This window comes from Coptis chinensis, chromosome 2 (genome assembly GCF_015680905.1).
Source record: "Coptis chinensis isolate HL-2020 chromosome 2, ASM1568090v1, whole genome shotgun sequence".
In the NCBI taxonomy this organism is placed as follows: Eukaryota; Viridiplantae; Streptophyta; class Magnoliopsida; order Ranunculales; family Ranunculaceae; genus Coptis; species Coptis chinensis.
The window spans coordinates 98,060,233-98,074,738 of NC_141457.1; the positions used below are offsets into that span (position 1 = coordinate 98,060,233).

Consider the following 14,506-nt stretch of genomic DNA (forward strand, 5'->3'; position numbering starts at 1 on the left):
GGGTTAGTGGATTACTGTTAGCATATGAATAGGATGAATACTGTGGGGTTTTTTTTTTTTTTTCGCGCTCCTCAGTCCATCTATCGTAGTAGGCACCTTCACATAATTACACAATAAATAAATCCCGTACATAACCAATTGAGCTAGAATCTTTTGTATAAAAATGTGTGGGCAAGCCTATTTTTAAAGAGATCAGTAACTCAATTGTGTGTAGCGGGGTTCGAACTCCAGACCTCTGGTATCATCACCCAAATGTTTTACCAACTAAATTAGAAAGCACTTACTAAAATGTGTGGACAAACCTGTTTTAAAAATGTGTAGGCAAGCCTAGTTTAATTTAATTTCCCTTATAACAACATTTATAACTCAACGCCTCAATCTCTGTGTATCATATGCAACTTGAGAACTGTATACGTGCGTATACTTGAGAAAGCGGACGATTGTCAAGGAGCGCAACCTACGAATGTAAGAAATGGAAGAGTTCTAGACATAAATTTGACACCTAAACAAATTGCATGGTCATTACTCATTAGTACATTGGGAAACATTAGATTCGGCTTTTAGATTAAACTATATCATTACCATAAAAATGCCACATCTCTACAGTACATGATAGCCACTTTTCAGTTTCCAGAACCTCATCTCTACTATTGAGTAGGTAATTTGTGATCTCTCTATTTGATCAATTTAGAAATGTCTTCCTCATAAAAATTAGAATAAGCATATCCATTTATTACTAATTTAAAAGAACTTCCCTAATGTCACTCAAATTATATAATTATCTTTCATTTGGCCATTTCCCACACTGATATTAAAACAAACCATCTTTTATTAATAATTTATAAAAGCATTCCTAATGTCACTTAAATAACATAATTATTTCAATTGTTTTTTTTTTTTAAATTAGATGAGCCTTCCTATATAATTACAATTACCAATTAGAATTAGAATCTCAAAACCATACTAACTATCAATCTCGAATGACGAGTTTAAAATTTTAGAAAAAAACCTATGCGTAGAACGGTTACACATCGGTTTGCATACTTGTATTTCAATCAAGATAAAGAAAATGTTACGTTGAGTATATATCTTTGGGTTAGAGAATTACATTTTGTGTAATTTGTATTTTCGATTTTTAGTTTGTATATTTGCTAAAAATCATTTAATCAAACTATGGGGAGATCGATTCTCATTCCACAATCCAACTCCAAACCGATGTACTAACATAAACTGAATAACCAAACTATACTGTCAAACCAAAATTAACGTACATGCAGCCAAATGCATAACTATTATCTCCTCAATCATTTGTCTTTGTGGATTATCTAAAAAAATAAAAAAATCATTTGTCTTTGTAGAAAATGGTAATCGCCAAATGAAAAAAAAAAAAAATAAGAATAATAATAATAAATAAATAAATAATTACTAATAAATTGCTAAATAAATAACAATATCCCTCATCTTGACTTAACAACGAATCGTAATCATTCAAAAATCAAAAATATAAAATAAACGTAAATAGACATGGGCAGGTTCTACCTCAGCATGCATGCTAGAAGCCTCGGTTTCTCTTCGTCACATTTAATAATGAGATTCTTCTTTGTAATTTGTCCTATTTTTCTAAAATATTTAGAGGTGTCTCTTAAAGGCAGATGGGTATGGAAAGGGGCAAAATGTCCGTAAGGACGGTGGAGTGTCAACTGCACTTGCCATTAAAAAAGAAATGCCTGAGTATTTTGTGCTCTATATATTATCAAATACTGAATCTAATTGCAATGAATATATAGTATGAAAAAGGATCTCCAATATATTTAAGTTTTCGAATCAGCCAAATTGAAGTGAGTTTATTTTGTAAGGTTAATGGCTAATCAATTCCTAAACCAAACAAGACGGCAAGATGAATGACAGACTCCGGCTATGGACTTTTGGGCATTGTCGGATTGGTTGAAGTTGAGGGTCGTTTTGGATTCTAACATAATTGGTCCCACCTAGACTCTTGGTCCGTCCGAGTGTCGAGTATGGAATATTTCGTGAACATAGAATTCACGCTTCTCAAAACAAGCCTACCTCCTCAAAATTCCTTCCCTCTTTTCAAAGATTCAACCCAGTGAACCCACACTCTTCTTTCTTTATTATTAAAAAAAAATTCAACGAAATATTCATGGATCTATTATCTATGACTTAATAAGTCCATTTAGTTAAAATTTTAAAAAAAGTCTTATTTATTTATAAATTTCTTTTTAACAAAAACAAGAAAAATGTGATACTCCTCTATTGCTTCAAAATGCTAGCTGAAAAGTGCTCTCCTCTTGTCAAAGGTTGAATGAACTCTATTGATTAGTCCAACTCATCCAAGTAATTAAGCCATGTTCAATCTTATTACAACAAATTTTCCTCCAATGCTCTAAAAGTGTGCTTTTCTTAGATAACACAAGTACGCAAGAATTTACTTTTCAGAATTTGTTCACCTAATTTGCATAAAACATAATTCCGTGCATCAAACGTGAAAAACAGAAAGTATATAAGACTACAAATTGCATCAACGTGAGAGGGGTGAAAGTAACAAATAAGAAAAGTTGCGGATCACCTACTCCTAGTATCTACTTCTTGATTAAAACTCCACACGTGTCCATTACTATATACAGGAAGATTCCAAACCTTGGACATAATCACATCTCTCTTTTATTTCTTCTTCTTCCTGAAATTTACACCCTTTTCGCTCCTCCAAGCGACACTAAAAGCTCTTCCAATTCGTGTTCAGTTTCCCACCAAATCCAACGGCTATTAGTTTTTAGATCCATTGATTATCCTCGAGAGCATCAAATTGTGGATGATGATTAAATAAATAAATGCTGGTTTTAAGAGATATAATTGGGTTTAAAAACCTGATTGTGATCATATCATTCACGTTTGGATTGATTGTTAGTTTGATTATTCGATGGAAATGGAATAAATCTGTTGAGAGAAAAAAAGAGATTTTGAGACTTGTTGCTTTGGCTGAAGAAGAATCTGCACGTGTTGAATTCCAAGCTCAATTCGAGTATGACTATCGTCCTTCTTATGTTTCGATTCCAGTTGTGAGGCAGCACCACTCTCAGTGTGTTGTTTGTTATTGTCCAACTACTGCTCGTTGTGCCAGATGCAAAGCTGTTAATTACTGGTATTTTTTTTTGTTGAATTTTGGTTTTGTATGTATAATTGTATATATTCAAGTTGTAGTTTGTAGTTACGGATTGAAAAGGTTAGGACTGCACCAGAGTGTGTAATAGAAGATGCTCTTTTAGGATAGTACAAATTGTAGGTCCAAGTTCCAAGTCTGAATTGAAATGTTAAAAGAGATTGTCTGTGAATATGTGATGTAACATTATTGACGCTGTTAGATCCAAATCGGTTACCACTGACAAGTTAGAATTGAACTCCCGATTCGAATCACCAATAATCTGTTGATTTGATTTTTTAACCTTTAGGACTCCGTGTTCTTGCAATTAGCAAAACTTTTAAAAGCTTTTGTCTCTATGCCTCTAGTTAGCCATTGAATCAACATTACCTGTATTCTGGGATGGGCCTTATCGGTGGTTGGGACTTTTGGTGGCATGCCACCGATTAAGTTGGCAGTTTTATTAATTGGTACCATTGTAAATCCTGTTATAAGCCTAGTCACAACTCAATTAATTAAACGAATAATATTTTTTAGATATGAGACTGTATAATCTTTCCATAGACTTTTGAGAGTCCTATACTTCTTTTCTCATATATATCAGTGTTTTTTACCCCATTTGAATTTTCTATTTACAGCTCGGGAAAATGTCAAATAATTCACTGGAGGCTAGGTCACAAGGATGAATGTAATCCTCCCAACAACAGTTTTCAGTTTAATGGCCCGGAAAGTGACACTGATCAAAAGACAATGTTTCAAGAACATCAAGATGAGATATGTGGGACCAATGACAGTGTTAATTCTAAAACAATTGACACAGTTCTTGATGATCCTCAATCATCTGATCCCGCTCCTGCTTGGAAGGCTGATGTTGAAGTTGGGCAGGCATCTGTCATTTCTGATAATGTTAGTACCTCAACATACCTTGCCCATTCTGCTACCACTGCTTATGACCCATTAACTGATGTTTCTGTCCGTGACTTACCGGTTCCAAGCACTCCTAAAAGGCTAGAGGAGCCTCTATTTAATTGTAGTAGTCAGGCTGGGTCTGATACGAAACCTTTTGTGAATGACACCAAGCTAACTAAATCACCCCCTTCTGAGGATAGGTCATCAGATGGTTCTGTAGATAGTATTTCCCATTTAGGCAAATCAAAGAAAATAACACCCAGGAATAGTTTTGAAGTGCCTAACAGTGAATCACCTACTTCTTCTGGCTCCACCATCAATGTCTCTGATGATTCTAAAGTTTCAAAGATATCAGTCCCTTATTCAGATTTCTGGAAAGGTACTCTTGACACAAATGGGTTTGGAAATGACTATTATGATGATTCTACTGAGTCTAGTGTCAGTGAAGGTGGTGAGGAAAATTTGGCTGATAACAAATCTTCGTCACAGTTTCCGTTGAATTTATCTCAACAAGATGTTCTTGGTTCACAATCACAACATTTCAAGCCCCAAAACCGCTCTGATGACGTTGATCCTATCATCTCTCAGAACAGATCATCTTCTTGTGGAGTTCCTCTATCAGGGAAGATAGCGACGGATGTGTCTATGGTTAAGAGTTCACCAACATCTGAAAAACCTTCTTTTGTAGAAACTAAAGGAGCCAGGTCAACTGCCGACACTCTTCATACAGCACCCACTGGTTCACCCGAAATTAGAAATTCATTAGAGAAGAGTGGTAGTAATGGTTTGAAAACATCAGTGCGGAAGGTTGTTCAGCAATTTAAGGTGTATAAAATCTCAAAACATGATGCGACTGGATTTGGATCTGAGAGTGCTGAAAAATACAATTACAAGGTTTTTGTCCAACTAGTGCTGCTTTTTATATCTTTATATGACTTTTTTAGAGTTGTAATATTAACTGTATTCGTTTGCTTTCTACTTTTTCAGATGCTTTTTCCTTATGACCTCTTTGTCAAACTTTATCATTGGAACAAAGTTGAACTGCGCCCATGTGGCCTTACAAACTGTGGCAATAGGTAAATAGGATCCAAACAGTATTATATTTATGCTTATCAAAGATGCCTATTTTGAATACCTTAATATTACAAACTTATGATTGTTTCTTTTTCTCAACTTCTTTGACCAGTTCATGTATGAGATGACTACATTTATGAATTTAATACTTCTGTTTACAACATTGTCAACGGTAACTAAATGCAATAAAAACTGCATTCAAGGAATTAGTTGAGACTGGGTGGATTCTTTGGCAGCTGTCTTAATGTAAAACAAAGTGAATGTATGTGTATAATGTGGCCTTGAACTTCTGGAGTTAACTGTTATGCACGGTTGTGATTCACTGGGCTAATGTTTAGTCGGAGGCCTTATCACCTTTATTATTAAGAATGGATTTTGTCATATTGTTTTCAACCACCCAAAGTGTAGATTGAGTATGCTTCTCCTTGTTACTGCTGGGGTGCGACGAGACCTTACAAGGGTGGCCTGTTATTTCTGGAACTATAAAGCTACTCTACTAGATCAGCAAAGAGTTAACATGCTCTTTTGCATGTATTAGAAGACTTTCTGGAAATATTTCTTGTTTCATCATCGTAGTTGACATATCTTCATTCATTTTATTTGCAGCTGCTACGCTAATGCTGTGCTCCAGTGCCTGGCGTTTACGCGGCCTCTTACTGCTTATCTTCTGAAGGGTTTTCATTCTAAAACATGCACGTTTCTCTCTCTTGCTATGTTCTTTGTATATTATGGCTGATTTTCTATTGGTGTATTGCATCTCTAACGGTACTTGTTATATTTTGTTTTGCGTCAGGTCCAAAGAAAGAATGGTGCTTTATGTGTGAATTTGAGGGTTTAGTTACGATGGGAAAGGAAAGCAAATCTCCGTTGTCACCGATTGGTATACTGTCCCAATTACCAAGCATTGGGAGTCATCTTGGTCATGGGCGAGAAGAAGACGCTCATGAATTTTTAAGGTGAGCTGATGAAAAGAATTGATATATCTCCATTTTATTAATCTTGCACATTCCAACCAATTACCCTCTACTACTTATGCCTGTTTGATTTTGGTAGATATGCGATTGATAAGATGCAGTCTGTTTGCCTGAAAGAAGGTGGGGAACATGCAGTGGGCCCATTGGCTGAAGAAACAACTCTAATAGGATTGATATTTGGGGGTTACCTCCAATCTAAGGTACCTTATGTGTATTTGTATGTCTATTGTGGTGTGACAAGATTCTGATGATAGAATAATTAACTGGAACTTTGACCACTGAAAATTGCAGATAAGGTGCATGAAATGCCATGGAAAATCTGAGAGGCAAGAGAGAATTATGGATCTTACTGTTGAGATACATGGGGACATTGGAACACTTGAACAAGCTCTTGAACAATTTACAGCAACTGAAATTTTGGACGGAGATAATAAGTACGAGTGTCTTAGGTTGGTTTTATTGTCTTTCATTTTGAATTGCAATTTAACTTAGACTTTTCCCTTTTCATATATTAAATTTCCGAAACAGCTCTAAGCTACCAATTTGAATGTTGGGCGAGTAAATCAAATTTAGTTAACAAACCTTCAAGAGTCATAATATAAGAAGAAACGTGCAAAAGTCATAATGTTAGACAAAGAATGAGGTTTACAGCCTTGCGAAGGATGAAACTTTCCACTCTAGCTTTCGATCTGCCTTAATATGTTAATAGTGACATATGTGTCGTAGCTGATTATGCTGCTTCATGTGCAGATTTTCTCGGAGTTGGTATATTATTTTGTTATCAATTTTGTTGCTAATGTTTTTTTATGGAGCGTCCCACGGAAGCAGGGGCCCATGGATATTTAGATAGTGGGGTTAATTGGAAACTTCTATAACCTTAAAAATCCGTTTTTCTTGTGCCCCTAATTTATGACATGGCAAGAGGAGGTCCATACCGCCGCCCTTCTGTGCATATTAGATGTATCAGAATAGGTCATCATTCATAATATTTTCCGAAATATCCTCTTACTCCTATCTGACTTGTATTGTAATGTTCTCATCCCCAAGCCCCCTTTCGCTCTTTTTTTCTCGACTGACTTGAAGTAGCTAGTTTGTCAGAGGGGGAATTGAAGATTTATGGGAAAATATTAAAATAAAATGCCTTTCGATTAATTTTGGCACTCATGCAATGGTGGTGTTGGAGACTGCTTTTGTGCATTTTTTGTATGAACCTGGAACTATGTGATGCAATTATTATTTGCTTTTGGGTTCCCCATTTGTGCATCTTTTGACTTTGTGTGGGATAAACTGCCTATGTTCGTAAATGGCTGAAACCTTAGCTTGCATGACAAAATTAGTATTGTTTTCTATATGTATATTAGGTTGACGATAGTTGTATTCCAGTGGGATGGTTTGGTGCAACATTGGATTATTTTCCCTTTCTTTTTTGACCTCCAAGTTCGTAATATTTTGGTTGTCAATCTCTATTTTTCTGTCAGATTCATACATGGATCTTCCTCGTATCACGACTGAACCTTTTTAAGTTTTGTGATACACTTTCTTGAGTTTTTCAGAAGACTATTGTATCATGCTGAAGGTCTGTTTATTTTCAATCAGATGTAGGTCTTATGAAAAAGCCAAAAAAAGGTTGACGATAGTGGAGGCCCCTAATGTCCTCACAATCGCTTTAAAGAGATTTCAGGTAATTAGTTCATAATATTATTTTTAGAAAATGAGATTTCATGTCATACACCAAAGTAGTGGCTCTTTTCCACTGCTACCATACTTGTTTTTTACATCTCTAGTTTCATGCTGTACAGGGTGGGAAGTTTGGGAAGCTCAATAAAGCAGTCCTGTTTCCAGAGATCTTAAATTTGGCCCCATATATGAGTGGGACTAGTGACAAATCCCCAATATACAGGCTTTATGCAGTGGTGGTTCACCTAGATACAATGAATGCTGCATTTTCTGGACACTACGTGTGTTATATTCGGAATTTCCAGGGGAAGTGGTTTAAGATTGATGACAGCATAGTATGTTCAATACTTACCATCCTTCTTTATCAAATTTTAAATGGTATTTTAGCAGTTTGACTCCTGTTGTACTCTACCTTGAATCAATTTATCATCATGTAGTTTTAAGTTTTTTGAAGTAAAGACCTGGATCCTATGGACCTTGCAAAACCCGCGTAAGTTGTAGCACTCAACTGAGACATGCTGATTGTGTAAAGGTCTTTGAACTGAAATTGTCTCGTAGACTCTAATGATACGGTAATTAAGCAATAAGTTACATTTTTTGAGACTCAACAATCTAAAGAGATGATTGTGCATATAACTATTACATGGCATAATGTCTACTCTGGTTGAATTTGGCCTTAAAGATCTGAAAGGTGGGGACCATTTGATGTTGGTCCTCAAATGTTATGCATTGCGCGTTTATAGTGCTTCTGTGTTTTCTGTGATTAAGTTCTGAATAGCATACCGTGTAAAGCCTTCGTTGATCATTCTTTTGTTTTTTTACAGGTTAAACCCGTGGAGCTGGAGAAGGTCTTATCTAAAGGAGCATACATGCTACTGTACGCAAGGTTTGTAATATAGCAGCCCTGCTCTTCATTAGTTGTGGTGTTTTAATCATACTGATAAATGATCATGTAGAATCTGTTCCTATTGTATTGGAAATAAACTCGAGCCAAAAAAAAAAAAAAAAAAAAAAATGAGATGGCAAAAATACAAAGTTATCAAAGCTGCCCGTGAGTTGAATTGGGAGACACTGGGAGTTAAGACTGTACATCAATTAGGACTTGACACTTTCCTGGCGTAGTTCATTCTTTTTGTTGATAATATTCTTTCCTGTATCGAGTTACAATTCATAGCTGTTTTCCCTGAAGTAGGAAATAAATAATTTATGGTTTTTATTGTTAACTCGGACAGTTTCCAGGGTTCCAATTGCTAGTATGCTGACAAATTTACTTGCTTATTGTTGTTAGGTGCTCTCCACGGGCTCCTAGTTTGATACGGAACAAAATAATGTCAAGCAGTGGCATAAGCAAGGGTAGAAGTAGATTACCTGAAACTCTGAGACCGAACTATACAGTTTCTAGTGCTACCCCTTATACTCTACCAAGGAGGGCTGAAGATTACCCTGATTGGACAACTTTGGATGGTCCTACCAGTTTCGAATCTTTTGATTCATTTGATAGGAGGTTTCATCCAATGCACAGGATTCCTGAAGTAGACTTGTCGAGTGACAGCTCTTCCCTTCTTAGCTGCTCTGATGAAGGTTCTTGCAGTACCGAGAGCACCAGGGATTCAGCCAGTACTGATGATTTGTCTGATCATCACTTGTTTGGAGAAGCAGGTCGTAATTGGAATAGCCCTTCTAGGGTCTTGGAGGATTCTGATGGTTCCTCCCCCTTTTCAAGATTTTCACAATTTGCAGTTTCAGAGAGGCATGCCTCAGGTTTTTCTGAAACAAGTGGATGCACACCTCCTGAGGCAGACCGGGAGTTTGAGACTAATGGAGTTTACTCAGTTCAATCTCAGAACAACGGCAGGAGAATACAGGGTTGGCAAAATAACGGAAGCCTACCCATTTTGCACTCTGACACCTCTAAACATAGTAGAAACTTAACAAACAGCATTAGTAACAGTAGTCATAATAATAGTAGTTTTAGAGAGACTGACATGGAGAGATTAGGATGGGGTAACCCTTTTGATGTAAATTCTGGTGTATCTCAGAGAAGATCTACCCGGGAAAGAATAGTTCAAACTTTTTATTAATAAGTTGTAAATATAGTTTTAGGTTGTATTATTTTTGGTGGTTCTATAGAAGAAATCAATTGTATTTAGAGCATTACCAATATCAATTGTATTATTTTAAACTTGATTTTGCTTATAATAAATGGCGTCCGGTGAAAAGTTTAGGACAACATGCTTTGTTCTTGGGTATTAATACTTCGGTTTCTGTATTGGCTTCTGTCGAGACAATATTCAAAAGGAATTGCATCTACTTTGTTGAAGACCATCGTATGAAGTATTATGGAACTAACATCGACATTGAAATTTCTTTTGACACGTGAGTTTTTAATTTGGAAGACAGAAAAGTTCGACGTTTTCCACCAACACTACCTTTGCTTCTCCATTTTCACCTCTTGTTTGGATTATTTCAAAACTCAATAGTTGATCTTCAGCATTTTTGGGACATGGGACCTTTGAAAGTGGATATGGAATATATTAATGTTAACACCAAACTATACAAACTTTTTTGTCTTTAAGTGTGTCTTGTAATTTTAATTAAAATCCTAGGTCAAAACAGATTTTCCCCTCACGGTGAAGGTTGATGGGAAACTATCTCCCAAGATAGAACGGATTTTTCCTTCAATTGTGTATTTGATGGTTTTGTAGTGTTTAAAATGACTCTTGGGAAAAAGTAAGCAACTCTTTGAAAAGTCACATGTTTGAAGTCCATTTCGATAAAAGTCCGGTTATTATTTTGGTTGCACCTTTTCGCCATGAAGATGATCCTTTTTCAAACCCCATTTCGAAAAGTCCCCTTTTCGCCCAAACAAATGCCCAAAAGGTTTTTCTCACCAAATTTCAAGAAAAAACCCATTTCATCTTAAGTGGGGTAACTTGGGAGATAAACTACTCATTCATATTTAAATGGATTTGAGCAAATCATTTTTCTAACAGTTACTACATCCACTTAATAAATTTTATGTTATGCTAGCTTGTTTAGTTTAGTTTGTGCCGACATATATTTTCTTGGTCTACGATGAAGTACATTCTAACTAATGTCATTACTTTGTTGTTGCATCTAAAATTTGTTGTTCGATCTATTCAATAGCTATGATTTTCCTTAAAAAAAACGAGTTGTCTTGTGCTTTAGACTTCGAAGGCTTGATGAATGAGTGTCCATCATTTAGATGAGAAACACGAAATCTATCTGAAGTCATGGTTGTTTGTATTATGGAATTAATCTCGACATTGAAAGTCCTTTTGACATTTGAGTTTTTAATTTGGAAGACAAAAAAGTTCGACATGTTTCCACCAAGACTACTCCTCCCTTCTCCCTTTTCACCTCTTATGTGGATTATTTCAAACCTCCATAGCTGATTGTCAGCATTTTTGGGGCATTGGAACTTTGTGCCGAGTGGATTGTACTAGTTATTGTATTTACTTAATAAACCTTCTGTTCTCTTAGGCTAAAATCCCAATGGTTTGATCGCACCAAACCACAATAGTATAGTGTATAGAGTTAACGGGTCAGCGTTTCTACATGCAATGATTTTTCTCACAGCCGCCAGTACTTATAGTGTACAAGATTGATTTTTATTTTTTTTTTTTTTTTATTTATTTTTTTTTTTTTTTTTATTTTTTTTTATTTTTATTTTATTTTTTTTATTTTTTTTGACTCTCCAGCTAGCCCCCATTGTGCCATTGTCAAAAGCATGTGGGGGAAAAAAAAATTCTAGCTACCACAAAATGTGGCGTGTAGCTTAGATTTTTTCTACCCGCCACTCATACTGGCGTGTAGACTTGACGCTATAGTAGGTAAACTTGTACTGATAGCGTTGGCGGGTTAGCATTTTGACGCTCCATTGGATCATAATTTCTGTGATATTTGGTGTTTTGTCACACCATTAGACTTAACCTTAACAAAGCGAAAAAACAATTCCATTAGGGCATCTCCAATGGGGGGTGTAAAATTACACCTCCACATAGGCGCACTTAGGTGCCATTAGGATTTTACTACTCCAATTGTAAATTATTATAGAGTCCATAAATTTTCACTCTCTATGGTTCCCCATAGAAAAATGTAAATAAGTTCAATTTTAAACTCGACGTCACTTCAAATGACGTCTGAGTTTAAAATTTTCAAATCATGACTTTAGAAATAGATAGGGACAACACTCCAAGTGACGTCCGAATTTGTTTTTACTTACACGTCTGTTTGAGTGTTGCCCGGATTTTTTATTAGCTGATGGCGGGAAGGGGAATTCTCCACCATCTCTATCAACTAATACTATATTACCTACGGTATAACACCCTCATTGGAAAGAGTATATTTTTATATTTGGGGTGTAAAATTTCCACGGCCGTCTTAAACAATCTATTATCATCTCTTATTCGGCGATTTTTGGTAGCATATTTTGAAGAGTGTCCGCACACTTGACGCTTAGTTTTTTTTTTTTCTCAAATCTTCTGATAGTTTAAGTTTAAGGAGGCAGAATCTAGCAGTGAATAACTCTTTTAGATTTCATGAAAACACTGGGAATTGAGAGTCCTGATACTAATAGGCAGACTTCCAGTTACCCGAGTGATAACGACTCATTATTCTCAACTCCAGAGCTTCCTGCTCTTACTAACCAATGCTAATGCTAGAACAAGTGAAAATCAAACAAATTCCGAAGACTCGGGAGAGACGGAAGTCTTATTATTTGTTTGATACCCAAATTATCGGTATCTTAAAAAAGGGCTGGTATTAAAATACCGACAGACAGACTCCCAACCTGTGCAGTTTAAGTGTTAATCGGGAGCAAGTCGCTCCGAGAGCTTATAGCGATTAATATGGGGGATTAATCGGAATTAATTAGAGACCTTTTAGTTAAGTTATAATATCTATCTAATAAAACACATGGTGTCTTTACCATTGTCTTTTCTAAGTTGTGACATGGCACTTTCAAATTCATCTAGGTTGTGCTTTGTTTCTAAGTTAATTGTGGTTCTACCATATCTCTTCTTCTCTCATTTAGAGTAAAAAACATAAAGAATTGTTTCCTTCCAACATCTGCCTAACTACCTTCCATCATCTCGCCTTTAACATTCCCTCCCGAAGTTCACTGTTAGCTACTTCTCAACGTTGTTTGCTAATGCAAGTCAGCACTTTCGATGCTAAAACTGGTTTGCCGAAGTAGATAAATGATATAGCTACTTTCCATGTGATCTATGTGAATCTAACTCCATGCGGTTTTGGTAACATTGATTTCCGTTCAAAATTTCTAGAACTGTAAGTCTCATATGTAATATGTAGTTTTGTTTGACTAATGGATTCAATCTCAATCTTAATGTAGGCTGAAATGCATAATTACCTACTTAATTTTATTTGTCATATGCATCAAAATGTTTCTCTATATATATATTTTTTTGCAATTACTACAAAGGAAAAGATAAAATTTAGTTGTGATAGAAAGGGGTGTGTGTTTGGTTAGCCTATCTAGGCTTCCCCGAATAGCCATCCCCGCATACGGGATCGCATACCTTCCAAATTCTTATTTGTAGTTTGATTAAGCTTAATCTGTTGAGATTTTACTTATCTCAATCTCTACATATATTAGTAATGGGGTTGTTGGTCTTGAACATATTCCACCTCTGTTTATCCTCCTTGCGACCATACCAGATTATTAGAGCCATAAGCCGCTATTGCCGCTTCGGTTTGAATCTTTGTGCAATTTCAGCTATCCTTTTGCTAAACCACATTCCACCATTCAATGGAACTATAAATCGGCTTGGCTCCAATCCTTTTCAAAGGACTGGTAGAAAATTTGAGAAAGTTGGACCGTAGTGTAAATGCTTTTGTAGAGTCTAATGTTTGTGGAGATTCCAATATTTTTGGAGCTTTAAGTAACTAAGCTTGTAGATTTAAGGGACTGCAAGAAAAGATGCAACGTATAGCTAAGTAGCTTCATAAATCTTTCTTGTTAACAAAATGGCACAATATGAAGTATATGGATAATTATGTTAACATAAGGCTTAATCCTAGGTCAAAATGTGAGGGAAGTGATTTTTCCCTTGTGTATATGGTTTTGTAGTGTCCATTTGAGTTAGGCCCAAGTCTTGATAAAAGTCCGTCATTGTGCTTTTTGGGATCTCCTCCCCCACAAACACACACACACACAACTTTCGAACACAATTATGTGCACCGTTGGTTTGTTCAAGAATGATTACCGACTGAAGTTCTAGATGTCTATAAATATTTGTATTGATATTTTTTTTTCTTTTCCGTGAGGTGGGCCAATTTTACTATGTCAAAATCATGCACACACAAATCCTATCTTTTTACTTTGCTTGAAAAGATTGCGAGGCTTTGTTGGGGGTATGATATTTACTTTATTAGTTCGAACCCCACTCTCTTTGCATCTGTTGTGGAAAATTTTAGGTGCGGATGTCAATTATTGACATGATTCATTGAAGTTGCCTTCTTGGTCAAGCCTTGGGAGGTTGGAGGTTGGAGGTTGGGCCCAAGGTCTTGGGATTGATCCCCACCTTAACAGGATTCACTATTTCTCAAGAATTTTATGTAGTGCACTTCCGGTAATTAACTAATATAATAGGCCAAATCTGTTGTAGGTTTTGGTTGAGCCAGAACACCACAAGGATATAAAATCATAGCTCAAATCGCGATCTCATATTTT

At 35.9% G+C, this 14,506-nt stretch overlaps 1 protein-coding gene across 3 annotated transcripts; it reads left to right on the plus strand.

The window, feature by feature from the left end:
* The first annotated feature begins 2,522 nt into the window (after positions 1-2,522).
* Positions 2,523-9,973, plus strand: LOC147519438 (ubiquitin carboxyl-terminal hydrolase 17-like). Of its 3 annotated transcripts, none has more exons than XR_015212198.1 (11): positions 2,523-3,160; positions 3,796-4,960; positions 5,054-5,142; positions 5,747-5,832; positions 5,934-6,096; positions 6,194-6,314; positions 6,406-6,563; positions 7,711-7,795; positions 7,914-8,169; positions 8,616-8,677; positions 9,080-9,973. XR_015212198.1 is itself a non-coding variant. In XM_086591035.1 (11 exons), the coding sequence occupies exons 1-11, from the start codon at positions 2,850-2,852 to the stop codon at positions 9,870-9,872; spliced, it is 3,246 nt and encodes a 1,081-aa protein (XP_086447161.1). In that variant the 5' UTR covers positions 2,523-2,849; the 3' UTR covers positions 9,873-9,973. The 3 variants fall into 3 exon arrangements, 2 of the variants coding, with proteins under 2 accessions (XP_086447161.1, XP_086447162.1); XM_086591035.1 differs by having other exon boundaries at positions 7,914-8,126; XM_086591036.1 differs by having other exon boundaries at positions 2,668-3,160; positions 6,406-6,548; positions 7,914-8,126.
* The last annotated feature ends 4,533 nt before the right edge of the window (positions 9,974-14,506 follow it).